At 41.0% G+C, this 22190-nt stretch overlaps 1 protein-coding gene across 6 annotated transcripts in view; it reads right to left on the reverse strand.

Annotated features, from left to right (window-relative positions):
- Positions 1–3021: 3021 nt before the first annotated feature.
- Positions 3022–22190, reverse strand: part of ASIC1 (acid sensing ion channel subunit 1) — a 224358-nt gene continuing 205189 nt past the window's right edge. For all 6 annotated transcript variants that reach the window (XM_087922991.1, XM_026717477.2, XM_026717475.2 and 3 more), the window contains 9 exons: positions 19540–19690; positions 17190–17317; positions 16382–16532; positions 11308–11364; positions 11039–11192; positions 9325–9416; positions 9009–9088; positions 8172–8276; positions 3022–6524 (listed from right to left, as the gene is read on the reverse strand). In XM_087922991.1, coding sequence (XP_087779117.1) covers positions 6420–6524; positions 8172–8276; positions 9009–9088; positions 9325–9416; positions 11039–11192; positions 11308–11364; positions 16382–16532; positions 17190–17317; positions 19540–19690 — 1023 coding nt within the window. In that variant the 3' untranslated portion in view covers positions 3022–6419. The remainder of the gene's footprint in view (positions 6525–8171; positions 8277–9008; positions 9089–9324; positions 9417–11038; positions 11193–11307; positions 11365–16381; positions 16533–17189; positions 17318–19539; positions 19691–22190) is intronic.

Here is a 22190-nt window from a genome sequence, read left to right on the forward strand (position 1 = left end):
TTTAGTAAGCCAATGTTTATATACTTCTCGCAAGGTCTAGTATTGATTTAAACTCTGGGTAGCATGGAAATTACCATTTTTAGTACTTGTGAAATAAGAGTTTATGCATATCTATTCAGATGAAAGTTCTACTGTTTATTTGATATGTTAGGGTTTAAGTCAAACAAGAGTTCATAGGATTGCAGGTTTAGTTTTTTTTTATCCCATTCCATATTTATGTTGCAAAAGTAATTGCACATATGGTGCAGACTTGGAAAGAAATGTTGAAAATGCCTTTCAGTCTCATAGACTGAATGGAAGGAACAATGGCTTTTCTTAATGCCTATTGTATGTTAACTAGAGCAATAACTTCTTAATATCACACTTGATTGTGATTTCCACAGTCTTTATCTGTGCAGAAGAAGTAGAACGTATATGGCACTCTAGATGTTATTGGAGTTTAGTTTCCATCACCTCCACTAGTTTTATCAATGCCAGGGGTAAGTTGTAAATGTAGGCAAACTACAACATCTAGAGATCAGATATTTTCACTGTCCTCAGACTGTTTTATTAGCAAAATATTTTCTCCATTCAACTGTGTACCATAGGACAGCACTGCTAGGTTATTTTATTTTGCTCAAACGTGCAGCAAGTGAAAAGTAGAAATCAGTGCTTTGAAAATGATGGCCCAAAGTGTAACAGCATAAGCATATAATATAAAAGTCATAAGCGGGATAGAACCCCCCCCCCCAAGCAAATTTGGAACTGAATAGCTTTGGGAATATGAAAAAGGAAGAATCCTAGACTTGCATTTTCTTAGTGGAGGATCAGAAAAAGCAAAACCTTTAAGCAAATGAGGAAGCAGCTTAATAACTGGAGAAGAGAAAAAGGTGCAACTTGAACGAACAGCTTATGCATGAAAAGGGCAAAAGATGGGGCTAGAATCACTAGGTATTGAGGACACGCCTTATCAAAATGTTAGTGATTGCACATGTAATCATCTATCTCATTGTCCATTTGTAACTCTACAGCCTAATAGTTTACATATTCAGCCTCCAAGGATGGTAAGAATAGTTGGCTTCTTTGGGGTATCATTCTAAACTTGAGGTACGGTTCTGAAACCGCACAAGGAACACCAGTAATCACATGAGATAGGCTGAGCCAAATGGTAGCTCATCATCAAATAGTTCAGATTGGCAGCAGACTCAAGAGTATCCGGTTTTAGCTGTTACAGGCAACCTATTAAAATTTGAGGAGCTTCAAGAACCCATGTGCTATTTATTACATCCATGTCACTATTTTAGTCATAGGTGTTGAGAGAAACAAATCCTAAGATTCCCCGCCTGCATAGCTCAGTACCTGCACATGGCATTAGGTTAAGGAAATCTCCCTCCCCTGTTCTGATCCTGCTTACATTATCCTATGTGTGTTTTGTAGCTGTAATCAGCCATCTTATTTCCATGCTATCAACACAAGTGGGACAATTAATTCTGAGTGGCAAATTGCAATGAAGATTCAGAGGACAAAGTCATTAATGATATCAGTTGATATATAAATGGTAATTGCCACTGTTGGGCAGTCTAAATGTGAATTTTATGCAGATGGGTGCTATGCCAGCAACATACAAATATTCCACTTACAGTAGTGTAGTGACAGTCATAAAAATATATTGCTGTCTCCTAAAAGGATGACATTAGCATCAACTTCCAAAACGACAGGGTACATAACAAAATCTATGTTGAATAAGATTTATTCAGGACAACATTTTGTTTTCCACAATGACCAGATGACACCATGAAGTGTTCCAAGATGTGGGTGAAATGATCTCATTCCATTCACGTTCCCATATTGGTACTAATTGCTATTGGTATTATTAATATGTAGTCCTATGGTTGTATGCACAGGACATACATAAAGTTATAATTTACTTAATGTGGTTTTCTGAATAACATGATCTTCTGAATGATAAATTAACGACTTGGATTGGATTTGCCCAACACATTTAAGCTAAAATGTGATGGTTAATTTGTGTTTCAAAGATTTTGCTGATGACTTGTGCAACTGTTCTTAAAAAGTGACAGATGTTTTCCTAAATATGTCGTTCATTTTTTTTATATTCTGCCAACTTTTCTAAGATGATGATACTTATAAAAAGGAAACCAGCTCAATGCATCTATAGTGCAGCTTTGCAGTTTATGTGTTTGTAATTCTGTGAGCAAGGACTCTGAAATAATAATAGTAATGAGTGATCAAGCATTCCAAATAACTCTTTTGTCTGACCGACAACATATATAGATGGAGGTGGCATTGTTCAGATGTATCTAAAGTAATTCCACATATTATACACTGAAATCTATTCACGCATCCACACACAAATATACATAGTGAGAGACAATGTTCCTACATTACACTAAGCAATATTGTGCTTTACATTTTGTGAGAGCAGCCATTATGGTTTCTGATTTGTAAAATATGATTAATGTCTGTGTTGCATGAATTCTGATGTATTCAGTAAACGTGGTTAAAGTAGTTGAGCATGGTACATAAACTAATCAAACTTTTTTTTTTTGAAAAACTTACCTAGTACCATTTGAATGAAGGTTATTCTGCTTTGTTGCTGGAGAGTTTCAGCATTACATATTTTGACCAAAATTGTTGCCTTTAAAAAAACTACTATTATTTTGGTTTTGCTTGTTGATGCTTGTTGATCTTACCACCTTAAATTAGTATGGTGCTGTCACAGCAGGGTTATCTGCTGGGGTGGAGAAGTCACAATGTCAGCCACAACTGTGACAATCAGAGAGAGCCCTTCCTTTTTTAGTTATGTTGTATGTGCTACACAAAAAAAGGATAGGAATTTGATTGCACAGTTGCTGGGGTCATCTTGACTTTTTCATCTCTCTTCTAAGATGTTCCTATGTTGGAAGATATCAAAATATGAAGAAAGAGAGAGAGAGAGAGAGAGAGAGAGAGAGAGAGAGAGAGAGAAAAGAAAGAAAGATTGAAGAAAAGTGAAAGACGAAAAGGCTGAGTCTCCAGGGCTTGGTTTTGTCCTTTATATCATTGTTAGAGGAGCAAGTTTTGATATACAATGCGTTTTTCTTCTTGTTGTGCTTCCTATGAAAATGTGTACATAGTACATATACCAGAGAGAATTCAACATTTTATACATTTGAAGGCATTCAGAGATTGGTAGTTTGGAAAAAAGTTATAATGGCACAATATCAAGGCTTTTGATGCTACTGAACGGATATATACATAGACATGACATATATGTGCGGGTATGTGAGTGTGTATATGTATATATACATATACACACGTGTCTGTGTGTCTGTGTGTATATATATATGTATATACTGTATATAATCATATTTTATATATAAGAAATATAACATGAGCATGAAATAGTAAAAATGGATAGACAAATGGGAGACAGAAGGTCAAAATGTAAGCCCTATCTTCAAAAGTTTTCAAGCAGTAAAATACAATGAAGCCAATAAAAACTGCAGAATAAACAAAATGCTTTTGGGCAAGGAACACTTTAGAAAGTTTTGTGGGGGAAAAATTGGCTGTGGCAGATTATAATATCTTTGGGAAATCTGTTACACAACAGCCCACCCAATGAACAAATACATTCAATTCTGGAATGATCAGGATCCAAGTAAAATAAAGCTTAAAAAAAGAGCAGTTGTATCACAAAAGCTCTTAAAGATAAGGAGAACTTTGGCCCTGGGTGTTGCACATGAAACAGGTCTAAGTTAATCGTATTAAAAAAAGGAGTCTGGATGTGCCAAAGACTAGGGCAGGCACTAAATGCTATGTGTGTGACCCAGGCTGAAAGGGGAATGAGTTCCTCTAAAAGTGGGGGTGGCAAACCCAGTCACCATGGGCTTCTCCCCATCTGGCAGCTTTGAGTCTTAGAGGCAGTTTAAATACAGTTTGTTTATGTGGCAGAGAGGGTGGGAAGTCCAAATACCATCAAGATCCTTTGGTGGTGTGAATGGACACCTGGACATACACAGGAGCTTATTTCTTCCTCAGTTCTTGGAATTAATTCCCTTAATGTAATCAAACAGTCATTTGTTTCCCATTTCTCTTTATACTTGTAAGCTCATGAAGCACAGAGAAAGTGTAGACCTTATCTCCTGCTACTTAGCAAGGCTGAACATGCATCAGTACATCAGTACAGATGATCCCAGATAATCCAGGCTTACTTTTCTTGATTTTTTTTAAAAAAAGATTTCCCCCCAGATTTAGCCTGTCCAGATTCCGGTGGGTGTTTATCACAGTTTGGACAGCTCTGTTGATTTGGGCTCCTTGGAGAATGGCTGAATTAACAACAGTGGAGAAGAAAGTATATTAACCACATCGTTCCCAGAAGCAAATTTTAAAGGTTATGGTGAGGGAAGTCACTGCTGTTTCTGATTCTCATTCTTATCAAACTGTAGCCTATTATAAAATTCTGAAAGGCTTTTCACCAGGATGGCTCGGAATACAGTAAGTGGAACACTTACAAGACAAGGTCATGTCAGTTCATTTTTAAAGAAGCAAGTGTTAGACAACCCTTCACTGATGGTGGTGTCAGTCTCTTGAGTAGGCTGTGCGGCCTACCATCACAGGACCACACATCCAGGCTCTTCTTGATATGGATTGAAATGGTGCCTATTCAGGAATTGTGGGGTGGGGGAATCAAACCTCCATTCTGATGTCTCTGCCTTTTTCAGGTGGAGAAGTATCAGGCACTATGAACAGGTTGTATAGGAGACTTAAGACAAAAGCAATTGCTACAAAGAGGAAACTCATGCCACCATCTGAGACCCATGGCTTTACTAGAATGCCCACCATCATTCCCAGCCTGCAAATGCTCCTTCCCAATGCAAACCATTCATTTGGGCTTGACTGTTGGTATCATGACTAAATAGCTGAAACACTTAACTAGTTGACTGGGTTGTAATAGTGACTGTTATAAAATAGAACTTGGAAGTTTCTTTAGGAGAAAACAGGGAGTTTGACTTGACAATACATTCCGGAGAAATTCTTCCCATAACTTCTTTTATTTTGCCGGTACGCTGATGATGCATAATAAGGAAATGCCTTGCATCATTAGTATGCATTTTGCCTGGAGACCCTCTGTGTAGGTCTCAGAGTGGCATCTTAATTCTTACCTAGGAAATCTTGGCTGATGGTGATAAGGGGCTATTTCTGCTCTTAAAATATCATTTCCACACTGTACTAAAGCAAGCTATCCTTACCATTGCCCTAAAAGGACCCTCTGGTCTTTCTTGCTAAAGCGAGCGCTAAGCTTCTGCCAGCCAAAGTAATCTTAGCGCATTATTTCTGCCTGCAGGAGTATCCTAGGAGTTGCCATGTTACCATGGGAAATAAAGAGGGAAGCCCAAATCAAGAGACAGGTGCATTGCTTTCTTCTCCCATTAGCAGCTACGGACCCTGAAGCATAACTTCTTTGGAAACGATCTCGTTTGTACATTACGGAGAATTCTGTGAAATGGCAGACTTGTCTCTGAACCTCACTGCTTAAGAATTGTCACATCTTTCCTAATAACCTGCACAGAAGGGGCCCAGGCAGTTCATCACGTGAATGTTGTAACCTTTGGAACAGCTTTGCTACCTGCCTTTCTGATGGGAGGACTGGGATTGATGGATGGAATAGGCCAGGGCTCAAAGAAGAACAGCGTCCAGGCCAGGTCAAATGAGAAGCTGCCAGTTGGATGAGATGAGCAGATGATGGCACATCCTATGGAAGTGGCTCTCTCAGTTCAGTTGCAGTCTTGCTCCAGGGAAGGCTATGACTGTTGGCCTTCCCACAGCGCACAGTCGGAAGGGAGAGGGGAAGAGAACTGAAGCAGCACTTCCTTTTGATAGATAAGTAGCCTCTACAAACAGAATACCCCAGAAGCAGTCTGGCTCTACCTGTTCCTGTAGGTTCTTCTTGGCATTCGGATTAAAAGAGAGAGAGAGAGAGAGAGAGAGGGCTTTGCACACAATGACCACTGCCACACAAGGCTTGCTGTGGTTAGGGAGCATGACAGATACAGAAGGAGAGACACACAGTTAAGACTTCAGTGTTTGTGGACCAGGGAAGGCTGTGCCCTCACGTCCATTGGATACTGCGGGGTGGGGGGTGGGGAGAGGATTCTTCCAGCAGCACTTCTGTTACGTTTAAAGTTCAAGGGCGTCATTGGAACGAGCAGAAACTGGAGTGGATCTGGCAGCTGAGCCTCACCTCTGTCCAGCTGGCTCCATGTGCGTATCGCTGCATTGGCCTGGGGCGGATGGATGAGGAGAGGCTGGATTCTGCTGCCTCCCCAGTAGTCTGAGATAGAGGCCCTGCAAAAGGTTGGCAGGTCCACGGGCTGGGCCAAAGCTGCTCAGCATGGCCCCTTCCCTTTGGTAGTGTTAGTTGTACATCCAGTTGTCAGTTAACAGGTAAAATCCTCAAAAGTTCCTCGGGCTGGGTGGTGAGGTAGGATGTTGGCTGCGTATGTCATGCCTGCTGGATGGCCTCGGATACTCTCACATGGATTCTGGAAAGGTGGAGAGGAAAAGCAAAAAGGAGCGTAAACAGAATGGACATGAAAGTAGCCTGGTAAACAAGAAACACTGATAAATGGGACCCTAGGTCCAAGATTTGTGGGTTCAAGAGATTCCATGCCATGGAAGGGGAGATGGTTTAGGAATTATAGAAAAAAAAACAGCTGAACTTCTGGAACGTAATCAGACTTGGACTAAAAGGCATCTCCTTAGGTATTCCTCATCATCTGTCATAGAAGACCTTGAGAGACTGGTCTTGTTTCATTCAAGTAGCTCAAGGAGATAAGATGCTTTGATGCAGATACAGTAGCTTCCTGTGTCTGCCAGTGCTCCTACACGAACTAGAAATCGTCACTGCCCCGTCATTGGAAGTTTTTGTGCCACTTGGCACAATTCGTTGGTGCTAGTCATGATGACAAGATGGCAGGATGAAAGAGTAAAAATCCTTTCATCCTGCCATCTTGTCGTTATGACTAGTTAGAAACTGTACACGACTAGCACGTCATACAGTTGGAAATCTGATATTGCAAGAAGACTTCAAGTCTTGCAGTGCACATTATAGGAGAGGTTGCAGTACTCCTCCTCTTAGAGGAGGAGGATGTAAATTCCCATGAACCATATTAGTAGCCTGCCTCAAATTTTATAGAGAAAGGTAATAAAGGCTTTGGATACTCGTGTACCAGTGTCACCAAGAGCTGTGGTGGTGCAGTGGTTAGAATGCAGTATTGCAGGCTAACTCTGCCCACTGCTGGGAGTTCAATTCTAACTGGCTCAAGGTTGACTCAGCCTTCCATCCTTCCGAGGTCAGTAAAATCAGGACCCAGATTGTTGGGGCAATATGCTGACTTCATAAACCGCTTAGAGAGGGCTATAAAGCACTGTGAAGTAGCATATACGTCTAATTGCTATTGCTAATATTATCTTGTATGACCCAGGAAATCTATTGGAGGCTGCATTCCACCTGAGGTCCACATTGTTCCAACTCTTTTGAGACTTTGTAAAGCTGTAACACTCTGGCTCTTCGGTCAGGCCCTGGGGTAGCAACACAGCTAGAATACAACCCGCTAAACCGTTGTATTTTTGGCATGCTATACTAGCTCTTAAAGACTGATTTGTCCTACCAAAAATAAATATGTGCTAGATGAAGTGAAGAAAATGGTTGTTGCTAGGTTTCAAAGTGATTGGGTAAACAGTTAAGGGGCCGAGTAGAAAATGATGGGGAGGAATCCTTAGCCATGGTAAGCCACCACAAAGGAGCATGGACAGGTATAGAATAGCTGTACTGATAATGGAGCTTTCAAATGGCTTCTGGTCATTTACTGAATTTATTTGTAAGGTACCCTGAGATTTAGGGGCCTAGCAAAGTTAACCTAATATTTAATTAATATTGTAGATATAAATAAATAAAACTGGATTCCTTGTTGTATGGTATTATAGGAAGTATAATTCTACCAGAGGGCAATAGTTATGGTCAGGATTCCTAATGCAGAAATCTCAACTGCTTCACTAAACTGTGGATTCTTTATTGGCTGAGAGAGTTTGGCATAATTAAAATGATACAAACTCCATGATCATTGAGAGTGTAGCCAGGCCATCCGCTTGACAGATGACGAGAGTTGTTATGAGGTGTAGACACTTACATGGCGCTTCACATCATCCAGGCTCAGGGCAACACCCTTGTCACTGTTATTCCCTTTGTGTTTCTTCTCACACTTGTCACGGCGACAGAGGTGGAACTTAATAACCTAGAGATAGAACAAAAGGAAATGTTCATCATTGGGAACTATTAATGGGATTATTTAGAATTCTTATGTACACATAGTACGTCAGTGAATAAAATTCCATATGATTGAACTGTAACACTAATTACACATTGAAATGAGCCTAAGGTGACCCCTACATGGAAGCGAAATTCTGAAAATGGTGTATTTCAGTGAAGTATGATGAAGAATTACTTTCCTATTGACTCAGTTTATTGCTAACACTTAAAACCTTTTTCTTAACTGAAGAGTACTAAAAATTTGCTTCAGAACTGAATTACAGTGTCAGGATTCCGGCGATCGCCCTAATTAAATCATAAGTCTCGAGCCAAGCTTAAAAAAACTTCAAAAGATTTATTAGGAGCAACATTGACGGCATGACCTGTATGAAACCGACTCTGTGACACATAATTTACAACCACCTATCACCAACGAAACACATTCCTGGGCTAGGTGTCATCACCCACATTCTCCAATAAAGGATTTTTGTGGGTAGAACATCCGGTTGCCTAAGTTACAATCTTTGTGAAATAAGCTTGGAATGTGCTTCTGATTTTATTTGCCATATGCTCCTTCAGTTCTTTCCCCCTCTTTCTCCTGGCAACTTGGAAACAGGCATAGAAATGTTTTACAAGTTGACAATATGTTTATTGGTTACCTCTTTATAAGCCATAAGTTGTATTCCTTTCCCTCATGTTAACAGAGACCAAAACTCACCTCATAGGCATAGTCAAAAAGCTCAAGCACAGTCAGTAAACTGGCTCCAATAAACAGCCCCATCTGTCCCCCAATGTCACCTGCATGGGAGAGACAGGAAGACATATATGAGGTCTTTTCCTTAAGTGGAATAATTTCCATGTCTGGGTAATCCCCAGTTATGCCAACCCACACTGAGGGGAAAGGGGAAGCGTGGACATTTTGCATTACACTGAAGCGTGGACATTTTGCATTACCCAAAGGTCCCCCCCTGCCCTGGAAGCCTGGCATTTACAGGATCTGCCCCAACTGGCAATCAGAAAAAAAGTGATCTCACCCAGAAGTCCAGCTACTTCATATGCTTTCTTCTGCTCAATTGTTTCATAGTTCAAAGCTTCAAAGAAAATGTCCAGAACCAGGATGTTCTCCCTGCATAAGATGAAGGGAAGAGAAAGGGAGCCAAACTTTGAAATCTGCCCACCAAAGAATCCTGTAAGTATATTGAGGTCTGGAGTTTTGGCTAATGACCCACTCAGCAAAACAAACACCCATAGCTGTAGAAGTGGGAACAGATACACACACTCATATGTCTGCACCCAAAGAAACAAATGATGATTACAGCTGTTTGTGGAATCATCACAGGATATGTAGAATATTTCTTCAGAACAGGATTGGCTATAGAAGAGATGGAAGCTCTTTCTTTCTTTCTTTCTTTCTTTCTTTCTTTCTTTCTTTCTTTCTTTCTTTCTTTCTTTCTTTCTTTCTTTCTTTCTTTCTTTCTTTCTTTCTTTTTTTTCTTTCCTTCCTTCCTTTTTGTCCCTCCCTCCCTCCATATCTATCTGTCTGTCTGCTTACCTACCTACCTACATATCCATTTATAATCTATATCATCTATCTCTTCTAGCTGTCTGTCTATCTAATCTTTTATCTATTACATTTATTTGCTGCACGTCTCACCACATCTCATAGGCAACTCTGGGCAGCTTACAATAACAACGATTTTTAATTATAAGTAAAGATGGTGATTCTGGGTGGCTTACAACATTAAAACAATAAAACCATGAGAAATAAATATTGCTAATAACAATAACAATACAATTATAATTAAAGATGTGAAGGGAAGATGCAAACAAAGTGTGTGGGGGGGGGGAAGGGGAGAGGTGGGATCTTCTATTGGTCAATCAACCATCTCTTCCACAATGGGGCCCCAAGCCATCTGGCAGAGCCAGATCTTCAGACTTTTGTGGAAGGCTGGGAGGCTTGTCTCACTTTGTGGGACAAGCTGTTCCAAAGGGCAGGGAGGCCACAGCAGAGAAGGCTCTTCTGGACTCCGCCAGCCAGAATTCCTTAACCAGTGGGGTTTGCAGCATACCCCCTCTGCCAGCATGGGTGAAGTGGGCCAGTCCTATTGGGGTAAGACAATTCCTCAGATAACCTGGACTCATGCCATGCAGGCTTCAATGGTGATCACCGATACATTGAATGGCACCTGGAAGCAGACTGGAAATCAGTGCAGCTCACAAAAGAGTGACATAATACAGCTCACTCTGAGAGCTCTGGAAACTGCCCGCTCCACCACACTCTGCACCAGTTGTAGTTTTTGAATGCTCTTCAAGGATAGCCCTATGTAGAGTGCGTTGCAGTAGTCCAAGTGTGAGATGACCGGAGTTTGAATGATTAAGGGACCCACGATCCAGGAAGGGATGCAACTGGACACAGTATGAGTATTTAAATGCCTTTCACCAACTGGGAAAGGAAGAAATGTTCTCCTGGAGTGCCTTCCACTTGCTAAAAGGATTGTTTTTAATAGGAAGGAAGAGCCAAACAGTGCCTTCTTCAGTGCATGGCTGTGCTTCTTCTGTTCTTTCCTCATCTGCCTCTTTCCAATGCTGTCTTTCAGTTCTAAACCTCTGACAATACTTACAGCTTTGCCCTGTGTTATTAGTTTCTCTTTTGGCCAGTTAGTGAGGGACAGGAAAGGGAAATGCAGAAAAAAAGGTAATAGATGGGTTGGATGCAAGGACAACAGCCAGCCAGGAAAAGAAACTCACCCAATGTACTGTTCACTCTTGTTGTATTTCTTGGCCAAATACTTGGCTGAGGCCTTGCTGGGGATCTTCACCATGGACAGCTCTTTACCATAGCGTGTGACGTTGCAAGGCATCTCACATAAACAATAATCATTGTCTCGCTCCACCAAGAAGTCTGGAGAGCCCAAAGGAAGGGAGAAGTCACAATGATTTCAAATAACAAAATATCAAAAGCAGTTCATGATATCTCATTTTAAGAGACTGGAGAGGTGATGTCTATTGGTCCTTACCAAGGGCTGGATCTGCACATTCTTTGTACTGTTCAGGGGTGCAGTATGGAGCATCACCTGCAAAAGAGCATAAAAGTGGTGTTATGCTTTAATGCAAGCAGCTATTGTGGCAAAGTTCATTCCTGCTGAATTTCAACCCTTAATGCAGAGGTCTCCAAACTTGGCAACTTTAAGACTTGTGGACTTCAACTCCCAGAATTCCTCAGCCAGCATAGTCCCTCCCCCTCCCTCCCCCCCTTTCTCCCTCTCTCTCATCTCCAGTATTATTCTCCAGTTTTTTGTTCTTTTCAGTGGAACAAACCTCTCCTTTCTCTATCCTGCTTTCTTTCTGTTGGAAGGAGGGAGGAAAGTTTTTACAATCATATCTGAAAGGTGCAAATGATTGAGGGATCAAATAATTTTACAACAGGGTGTCTTATTTTAGAGCCAAATATTTTAAGTTACTTGGTTTAAATCTTTACTTGTTTTATATCTTGTCTTTTGTTAAGGAGCTTAAGGTGTTGACGGTTATTGTTTTATCTTGGCATTCTATTTTAGGAGTGTGGTGTATGGTAAGTATATATACATTCTTAAATATATGCACATCTACATACATGGTTGTGATATGGACAGATTTATTGGGTGAGAGGAAAAGTATATGTGTTTATAAATATAAACAGTATATTTCTATCTTCTCTTTTTAGTGAGGAATCAAATTAAGTCATTTTGTTCCTTTTGGGCTAATAAGGCAATATTTATATTTTAATGATTGTATTATATTATGCTGTTGGGGTTTTTCAATGTATGATTTGGTAAGCCTGGCATTATTGATGTTGTATAGCTGTGTTTTTATTAGGTCAGCGACATATATTAAAGTGCCTGTACAACAGTTATAGAAATTGATTTTATGAGAAGTCTATCACATAAACTACATAAACATTTGAATGAAAAGATGGAGAACTTATATTTGGGACCATCTTGATTTTGTGATTAAAAAGTTGTTAAAGATGGATACAGTTGATATATTTATTTCCAGAACTGCTGCCTCTACATCTTTCTTTGTGAAACATATGTCAAGTTGAATTATATTTAGTTGAAATCAACACTGTCCTAGAAATTCACAGTAGGAAATGAGAGAACTGCCACTCCTTCACAGTGCTCTTTGCCATTTTTTTCATGTACAATTTTTTCTGTCCCAGTGGTTAAACAAGGCTGCTCTGTGTGCAAATAAGTCCTCTATTATTTCTGGGTTATGAACCCTCCTTTAATGACTTACACTGTCTTCTGTTACTTTTATATCTGGAATATCCACACAATGCAGACACTGTTTGTCAGATTCCCTTCTCTATGAACCTTCTATATACCAAATTATGTATCATAAAGTAGCTAGAAGTAAGGAAAAAAACCCCCTATACTGGGAATCCTTGATTAACAACCACAATTGGGGCCGGCAATTCTGTTGCTAAGTGATGCAATTATTAAGCAAGACATCCCATGACCACGTCTTAGGATTTTACTGCTGGCTTCTCAATTGACTTTGCTTGTTGGAAGCCGACTGTTAAGAATGCAGATGGTGATTGTGTGACCGCAGGAGTTTGCAACAGTTGTAAACACCTGCCAGTTGCAAAGTGCAGAAATCTTGATCACATGGCTGCAGAGGTATTGTGACAGTCTTAAGTACAAGGGCTGCTCATAAAGTCACTCTTTCAGCACCATTATAACTTTCAGTCATCACCAAACAATGCGATTATTAAGCGAGATCTACCTGTAGGGATATTCTGTTTCTTATATTCTAAATATAGGGGAAAAAAATAACCAAGCGGAAAAAAGGCTAACAATTTTTCCAGAGAGCAAATGTTATTTTAATACATTGTGCAAGTGAAGTATCCAATTAAAAATGCTACACCTAATGAAGATATTGCCATTGACTCTATTTTCTTTGCATCTTAAGGCAACCTTACTAGTCAGAACCTACACTGAATCTGAACACAGTGTCGCATTATGTAACCAAAACTGAACTCAAACCCCTGCATTAATCCATGCCTTTACTTGTCTATCATATCTTAAATAATGATACCATATCAATTTCTAATCAGGCTTGATCTTCAATCTGAAACATGCTCATCCCCCATTTTCTCATCATTTGTCTGTGCTATTCTGCCTACTCCTCCCTAGGAGATGCAGCTGACTAAAATAATTAATTCACTTCCTTGTTTGGATTATGCTAATTACATATCTGGAAGAGGTATTCTGATTAACAAGAAAAACTCTTTACAGACCAAGGTGAGGTAGTTGAAAGAGTCCTAGGATCTGTTCAAGCATGCCTTAGAACTAGAGACCGGGAGTGGCTCAATAAGGGGAAGTCATAATTAGAGGTGAACCATAATAAGAAGCACTTTTAAAGAATATTTTCAGCAACTGTAAAACACCTTACTTCCATTGCTTTGGGGCAATGTTGGTATTTACTTTGAAAATAATGGAAAATATTCATGTCTTGACAAAGTAGTACCCTCATTCTGACTATAGTTTATTGCGCCACTGTGATACTTCTAAGGAGCTAGAGCTATTGAGGTATATAGCACAGACCAGGTAGACTAGATATTATCATATGAATTAGCATATTCTTCTGGGAGAGTATGGTGGAACTTGTGGTGAGTTATCTGAAATCAACAATTTGGAAAAAGCTAACCTGTGTAATGATATTTCAGTTTTTTAAAGGAATGTTCACATGACTTCAGCATTTTTTTTTCACTTGCAGGTAGTTTAATTATGTCATCATGCACCAAATTAGACTGCTTATTAGATGTTGTGAAACCAGGTATATGATACTGATTTGCCAGCTTTTTTTCAAATGGAAGAAGGTAATGCAGTAAAATGGCTTAGAAGCAGACACAGAAGATTGTTTCATATTTTTTTGTACATTGCCCTTGGTTCCTATAAGAGGAAAGGTGGTATATATATCATCATCACTATCATAATCATCTAACGAATTGAAAACCTACAACAGTTAATTCCACAGCTGAATATATTATGCAGATTAACATACTTCTGCTGACTGCTGGCTGCCAGCAGTTTGATTCTGACCCACTCAAGGTTGACTCAGTTTTCCATCCTTCTGAGGTCAGTAGAGTGAGGACCTAGATTATTGGGGGCAATATGCTGACTCTGTAAACTGCTTAGAAAGGGCTGTAAAGCACTATGAAGCGGTACATAAGTCTGAGTGCTATTGCTATATGGCACATTCATATATTGATTCATCTAGTGCAGGGGTGGGCAAACTTTTTGGCTCGGGGACCTCATTTACTTTTAAAATTTGACAGATGGGCCGGGTCAGCACAAGATACGATACATATAAAAAACTGCAAAATCTCAGCAAAATCAAGTCACTGCACCTAATGTGCCACCTGGTGTCGAAATGCCTGTCATTACAAGTCAAAATCAAATGAATGCAATCATTCACATCAAACCTTAATTTTGTACCAATCTTTTGTACCAACGGGCCGGATGTGGCCTGCAGGCCGTAGTTTGCCCACTCCTGATCTAGTGCAATATTGTTTTTGATCGCAACAGTAATCCTACTGCTGCTGCCCAAAACTTTTTAAACTGAAGGTCCAGTTGAAGATTGGGTGGTACTATGGCTAGAGGTTAAGACATTGGGCTTATCAGCTGGAAAGCCGACAGCCCAGGTTCAAGACCGAAGCATTCTGCAATGGGGTGAGCACCCGTCTTCACCTAGCTCCTGCCCACCTAGTAGTTTGAAAGAATGCAGTTGTGAGTAGATAAATAGGTACCACTTCAGTGGGAGGAAATAGTGCTCAGTGATGTCATGTTGTCTGTTTGTGGAAACATCTTTGGACTGTCAGTGGCCTTGAAATGGAATTGAGCACTGCCCCCTATAGTCGGCAACGACGAGCAAAGTAACATCTACAGGGACTTCTTTTTTTCCAGGTAAGTATCTGGGATCTTCTACACTATAAATCTTGTGCTTTATGACTCCATCTGATTCTCATTTCTTGCTTGCTTACTAAACCCTAACCCTAACCCTAACCCTGCCATCTTGTCACCATGACTAGCACCAACGAATTGTGCCAAGTGGCACAAAAAACTTCCAATTACAGGGCAGTGACATGATTTCTAGTTCATGTAGGAGCACTGGCAGAGACAGGAAGCTACTGTATCTGCAGCAAAGCATCTTATCTTCTCGGGCATGGTTGAAATTCTGGACTGTGGTGGTTGCTGGGTGTTTGAGAGTTGGCAATCACTCTCTCCACTTCAGTCTGCAAGAGGAGCTGTCCAGCACTGCCAGCAGTCAGCTGACTTGGTGAAGAATTGGACTGGGCAGAGGATTATTAGCCTATGCAGAGTTTCAGCACAGTATCTGGTTGAGGTGTACTGGTATCTCCCAAATGCAGGGGTGTCAAACTCACGGCATCACGTTGGCATCACGTGACATATTGCAACTTTTTTCCCCTGTGCTAAACCGCAACTTTTTCTCCCCTTCGCTAAACCGGGCATGGGCATGGCCAGCATGTGACGCATCTGGTCCGTGGGCCACGAGTTTGACAGCCCTGTCCTAATGTGACTACATTTAACTGTCAATATTCATTTCTTATCCCCCATCCCCACCTCATGCTTCAAATCAAATCTTACCTTCAAGGAGCTGAACCTTATTTCATTACTCTTTTGAATACAGAGCAGTTATTCTGGAGAATGCAAAACTGGGGGATAAATCCAACTGAGGAACATTAGATTTCTGCTTCTGCAGATCCTTTGCATTTATTACAGCCAGCCATGTAATTGTCCTCTATATTTCTGATTCATTCTGGAGACCACCCTAAAGGAGATGTCTAATCCAGTTTCAGCTCTGGGCATTTCTGCAGGCATTAACATAGGCAACCTGTTGTTACCCAGTGTGGCATGTTAGCCCACCATCTAAATATCAAAATAGTGCGCACATTCCGGAGTGTACTCCCATAAATCAGCTCTTCATCTTGCAAAGGACTCAATAAGAAAATGATTTAAAAAACAAAACCCAATTGCCACTTTTATGGACTCCAGTCCTTAGCTTCCCTTCAGAGCTGCCCTTCCTTCTTACCAGGCATATGCACCATACGACAGTTGCAGTTCTCCACCAAGTAGCGGGTTTCACAATCTATACGGCAAGCAGTGATGCTGTAGGTGTCATAGAATTCAGACTCCACTGTCACTGACTTGCAGTCACCCCAAGGTGGAGGAAGGTAGATAAGCTGAGCAACAGAGGATAGAATGAGAAGGTCAATATCTCCTTAATCTTTCCTAAGGCAAAAAGAAGAGTTCCATTTGGCCTGTCACGATGATGTCCTACATACAGACTCAGTAGAGTTTACAAATGAAATAAGGCAGCAATAAACACATAAAATAATGCTACCAATAGCATATCCTTGTGTAGATAAGGACACAGCTCTGAAGTCCCTGCCCCCTACTCAGTAGCACTAGCCATCTGTCCTCAGCCTGGATTGCGGGATCAGATGGCAGGGATGTTTCAATCTAAGCTGTTCTTTTCGAAGGAGAATGGGAGAAAAATCAATGTGGGGCGCTTCTATTTTTTTTTCCTTGCAACAATTTACATTCACTCATTATCTTGCTTTTCTTCCAGAAACCCAAGGCAGCTTACATAATACCACTTTCAATTTTTATTCATGATAAAATAGGAACAAAACATGTTTTATTCAATAAATGTATCTTGTGAGGTAGGTTTTGCTGAGAAACACTGAGTGGCTGAAAATAATTCAGTGGACAAGGGTGGATATGAATCCAGGTGCTCCTGGTTCTAGCCCAGTGCCTTAAATCGTAAAACCATTCCTGCTCTTTAGTACGGATACTCGAAGGTATTTTTAAATAGAGCAAATGTGCCTTCAACGTACCCGCTGCTCTTGGCAGGACACAAACGTTTGGAAGCCCGGTGCCACTCCAAATCCCAGCTGGTCAATGAAGGGTGGTTCATCCTGGCTGTGGATCTGCACTTTAATCCCAGCTTCAAAGGACGTCTCATCTATGGCACAGAGAGATAGAAAGCATGGGAAGAGCAAGTGAACTGGGCTCTTTCTTTTAATCCGACACCCTCCAATCCCCAGGGACATCAAGAGATACATCCATGCCTCAAGTAGAAGCATGAAGTTGAAGCTGCAGGGGCGTGGAGTGCAGGTTCTCCGCACCCTCTCAACCCACACGTGCCATCGTTTCTCCTGTGTTAGGGGTTAACAACCCTTCTGGGCCAGTGAGTGCCTTTTGGGAGCCTCTTTCGGGTGTTGTCACAAAATGACTGCCAGGATAGATGAAATCAATTATAGACATTTATTTACCAGCAAATGGATAAGCTTGCAGCCTGAATATTCCTCTAGACTTTACCCTTTGTTTTGTTTTGTTTTCTGAGCAGCTGGGCACGCTTTCAAGTAAAACATTGGGCTACAATCCCCCTCCTGTTTTCATTGTAGAAAAAAAGCCCAGAGGCCTTCTAATAAATAAAGATGATCTAGAAATTGAGGCTTCCCTTTGCAAGCACGCCAGCTTTCCATGTATTTCTTTAAACTAAAGGATGTGTTCAAATATTGAAATCAAGCAGAAAGAGGAGGCTGGTAAATACCAAAAGAGATGTTTTTGGCAGCACGTTGCTCCCCCTCCCATTCTTTGATCTATTATGCAGCAATTTTAGGACTGATTGACTGACCAGAATCAAAATTACCCAAAGGCTCACACAAACCAGTCTTTCTCTCCATTAATGCAAAGGTAGAGATTAAATCCAGGCACACATCCAAGGATAATAATAGCATTTTTAAAACCAGGCAGAGCCCATACGGCTCTCTTTCTCTCCCCCTCTCCCTAGAAAGGGAAAGCCAGCTAGGAATGCAAACATGCTTTCCACGTAGCCTCTTGATGGCCTTTGATTAGGGACTCTGGCTTCACCCCCCTCCTGCAGTTTGAAGAACACATTTCTCCCTTAGCAGAACAAAATGCTATTTCTGGATAAGAGGCAGCTACCTGGTTGGCATTGCTAAGCTGGTTGCTATGGTGAGTAGGACAGGAGTAAAGAGGGGGAGGCTGAATAAGGAAACGGATGTGGAAAGGCAAGACGAGGATCTCAGGAGATTGTGCAAGTTTAGGAAATGACTGAATGGAGGGAGACTTGGGGCAGAGGAGATTTTGGCAGATTGAGGCTGACTAAGGATGGGTAAAGGGACGCATTGGCTGAGTGGCTAAGATGCTGAGCTTGCTGATCAGAAAGGTCAGCAGTTCAGCAGTTCGAATCCCTAGCACCGCGTAACAGAGTGAGCTCCCGTTACTTGTCCCAGCTTCTGCCAACCTAGCAGTTCGAAAGCATGTAAAAATGCAAGTAGAAAAATAGGGACCACTTTGGTGGGAAGGAAACAGAGTTCCATGCACCTTCGGCGTTTAGTCATGCCGGCCACATGACCACGGAGACGTCTTCGGACAGCACTGGCTTTTCGGCTTTGTAACGGAGATGAGCACTGTCTCCTAGAGCCAGAAATGACAAGCACGTATGTGCAAGGGGAACCTTTACTTTTACGGATGGGCAGTGCAGAACTATACATGTCATGCCACTGTCATGCCCTTGTTAGAGTCAGACTCTGAGGGAGAGGAGGATAGGGAGTGGAGGTGTGGCTCTGGAAGTTGTGGAGGAGGCTGGAGAGGGGCAGAGGCCGGCTGGGCAGTCAGAAGAAGAACCAGGCCCATCCCCTCTGCATTCTAGGACACGCAGGGAGGAACGGAGAAGGCAACAACTTGCCTTGCGAGAGAGGAAACAGCCATGATCCCTCTCATTGGTTGCAGCTGGGGAGAATAGTATATAAGAGAGATGGTTAAAATACAGCGTTGCCAGAAGCAAAACGTGTGTTATTTTGGACTGAAGTTATCTTGCTTGGCGTCCTTCCAACAGACTGTGCCGTGTTCTCTCCTTGAAGTTGGTAATTACTTATCCTGGTCCGTTGTGGAAATTTCTTCATTGTAGTTTTAGTTTTTTATTTCACCTCTATCTGCTCATTAAGTTCAGACTGTATTGCTTTCTTTTGAAGACTATTTTTGAATACGTTTTATCTCCAACTGAGAATATTGAACAGTGGGGCCAAGTTGGAGGCTTTAAAGGACATTTATTTATGTTTTGGATTTTGTTACATTTGTGCCACGCTCTTGGTCATCACAGCCACAAGGAGAAATGAGAAACTGATGCAGGGATAGGAAAGGAGGAAGCACTTTTACCTGTCTCTCCCCAGACTGGAAGGTATTCATCCTGTTGAATGTCCAGCATGATCTCCAAGCCGTTGCCGGTGCCCCCTTTCATGGCAATGAGGGGTGGCTTGTCAGACTGGCCAGAATTGAAGGTGTAGCACTTTCCGTAGCGAGTGAAAACCTGTGGAGGAGAAAAAGTAGGCTTAGGATAGGAATCTGACACTTCCTCTGGAGGCCAGTGGGCTCTCCTAGCCTTGATAACCAAGAGCAAGCCAGAACAGAAAGGTATAACCTACAGCATTGTCATATTGTGTCTTTCAACAAGTGTAGTAAGTGCACTCTTTGGGCCTGGTGGACACCTCTGGAACTTGGGAGCATGTTGTGGCACTCTTGCAAAATGGCTGCTGGGGGAGAGGCTTGTCCAGTTCCAAAATGTGCCACAAGCATTGATTTGCTAGACCAGGTGGGGAACTATGGCCCTTGTATGTCTTGTGGACTTCAACTCCCAGAATTCCTGAGCCAGCATGCTTGCAGTGACCACATGTTCTTTATTATAAAGGACAGTCTTTGCTTCCTTGAAAGCCATGCTGTAGATTTATTTATTTTTCAAAAACTCATTTTTGTCATTTAATTTAGCTATTTAACTTTTAGCACACAAATGGTACCACTTAATGCACACACGATCTTTCACATTCAGGTAAAAAAATAAGAAAACTGGATTGTCTTTTTAAAACTAATTGATATATTCTGTTTGGTTTTAGATATTTTATTATAATATGCATTTCTTGGTTTTACACTTGAATTTTCCTTTGTTAGAAACATAATCCATTTAATATTTTTTTTATCATAATGAATCTCTTTCAGATTTGTCTCCTTTTCAAATTTGCCTTTATTTCCCACCCCCAAGAAAACATCATCTCTGTAGGCATACCTGGAAATAAATATGATATTGGGGCCTGACTTTTTCCTTTGCAGTATCTTGTTGCCAGCTCCCCTTTAAAAATTATTGTCCTTTTTAAAATACCAATTCAGCTGAAGGAAGGTGTTCTGTCTTTTAATTGGCTGACTGAATATAAAGACAGAGAAGTAACTCTACAAAGGCTTCCATACAAAGTTTCTTTATTGGTTCACAAGGCATCCTCAAATATAACTCACGGTTACGTCAAGATTCATCTTAATATCCAACTCTTTGCACAGATGACTTCATAGTGTAAAAGAATAGTGATCTTTCATCTCATAATGAAGGAGCAAAGGGGTGAGGCACCAGCATGCTGCTGGGGTCCAGGCAAGAGTGAAGGACCTCCCTCAACCCAACTAAGGGTCAATTCAATGACCAATCAGGATTACAGATGTGACCACATGACATGAACTACATTTCCCAGGATGCATTAACTACATTTACCATGAGGCATTCCCTTAAGGGGACAGCTCCCAATTCTTACTTAACTATCTCAACTCCCATTACCTATATACTGTCTGAACAGCACAGAAGGAGCAAAGGAAGAGATGTCTGAGAGCACACTGGCAACCTGGATACTACCTTAGGGACCTTCCTCCCTTTCCCAGTTCCTCCTACTTTGGAGTCAGTCAGTTCCACTATGAATAATTACCAGTGGGGAAACAGTTGAGAACCAAAGACACAGGTTAGTGAAAAATTATGTCCTTTTGCTTATTAGGCATAAGGAATGTGCTGGATTGGAGGTTAAAAAGTGCCATGCATAGAAGGAGCCGACAGGATTATTTACTTTACAACTCAGGAAGCTAACTATCTCTGATGAATTCTCTTAAGAAAATGTAGCTAGCCCGGGAGGGCAGAGCTGGCGTCGCGACAATATGGCATGTGATCTTGGAGGTCTGAGATTGCTGCCGATATCTTTGCTCCTGGATGGTCCAATTGGATCTAAACCATCCCAAAGAGATGGTGAATGTAAAGAGTGCATCCTGTTGATCCCAGGGATACTGCAAAGTCCCTGGTAGATCCAGGAGAAGCTCTTTTTGCCAGCAGCAAAGAGGCAGCCATTAAAGCTGCTGAAGTTGGGACAGCTCCAAAATGAAAGAGAATGGAAAGAGAAAGTGTGCCGGTTTGGTAAGAACTTTATTTTAAGATTTGAAAGGACACCCTAAGGAAAAGAAAGAATCTGTAAAAGTTTTGACAGAAGTGATTAAGCGGCGATTTTAAACAGGAATGTTAAAGTAATATTTTTATTTATTTTTTTCTCATTGCTGGATTTTCTATACATGATTTTATATTTTGAAACTGGACTGGTCTTTTCTTCTTCCACCTATTCTTTCTCTCCTTTTGGACTTTGTAATATTTTAGGCTAGAGACTCCCTTTTAGTCATCTTTTTAAGTATCTTTTCCCCTTTTTAATTAATTTTCATTATATTTTGTTTGGAAAAGGAGGAGGAAACCGAAAGCAAAAGAAACTTGGTAACACTGCCAACTAGAGGCTTGGAAATATTTTATTTTTTCTTGACCAAAGCTGAGAAAGAACTGAGACTTCTTTTCAAGGACATTGCCTATTTGATAAGATAGAGGGAAGAGCATGAGAGAGTATTATTGCAGGTGCTCTTCTGGGTTTCTATCAACATCTGGAGTCTGGTGTTGAAGCTTATAGAAAAAAAAGGTGATAAGACTCTGGAGAAGAGAGTTATAAATTTTAACAAAAGCCTTGGACAAT

The sequence above is a fragment of the Pseudonaja textilis genome, chromosome 2 (assembly GCF_049901715.1).
Source record: "Pseudonaja textilis isolate UNSWEBS1 chromosome 2, rPseTex1.2, whole genome shotgun sequence".
NCBI classification, from domain to species: Eukaryota; Metazoa; Chordata; class Lepidosauria; order Squamata; family Elapidae; genus Pseudonaja; species Pseudonaja textilis.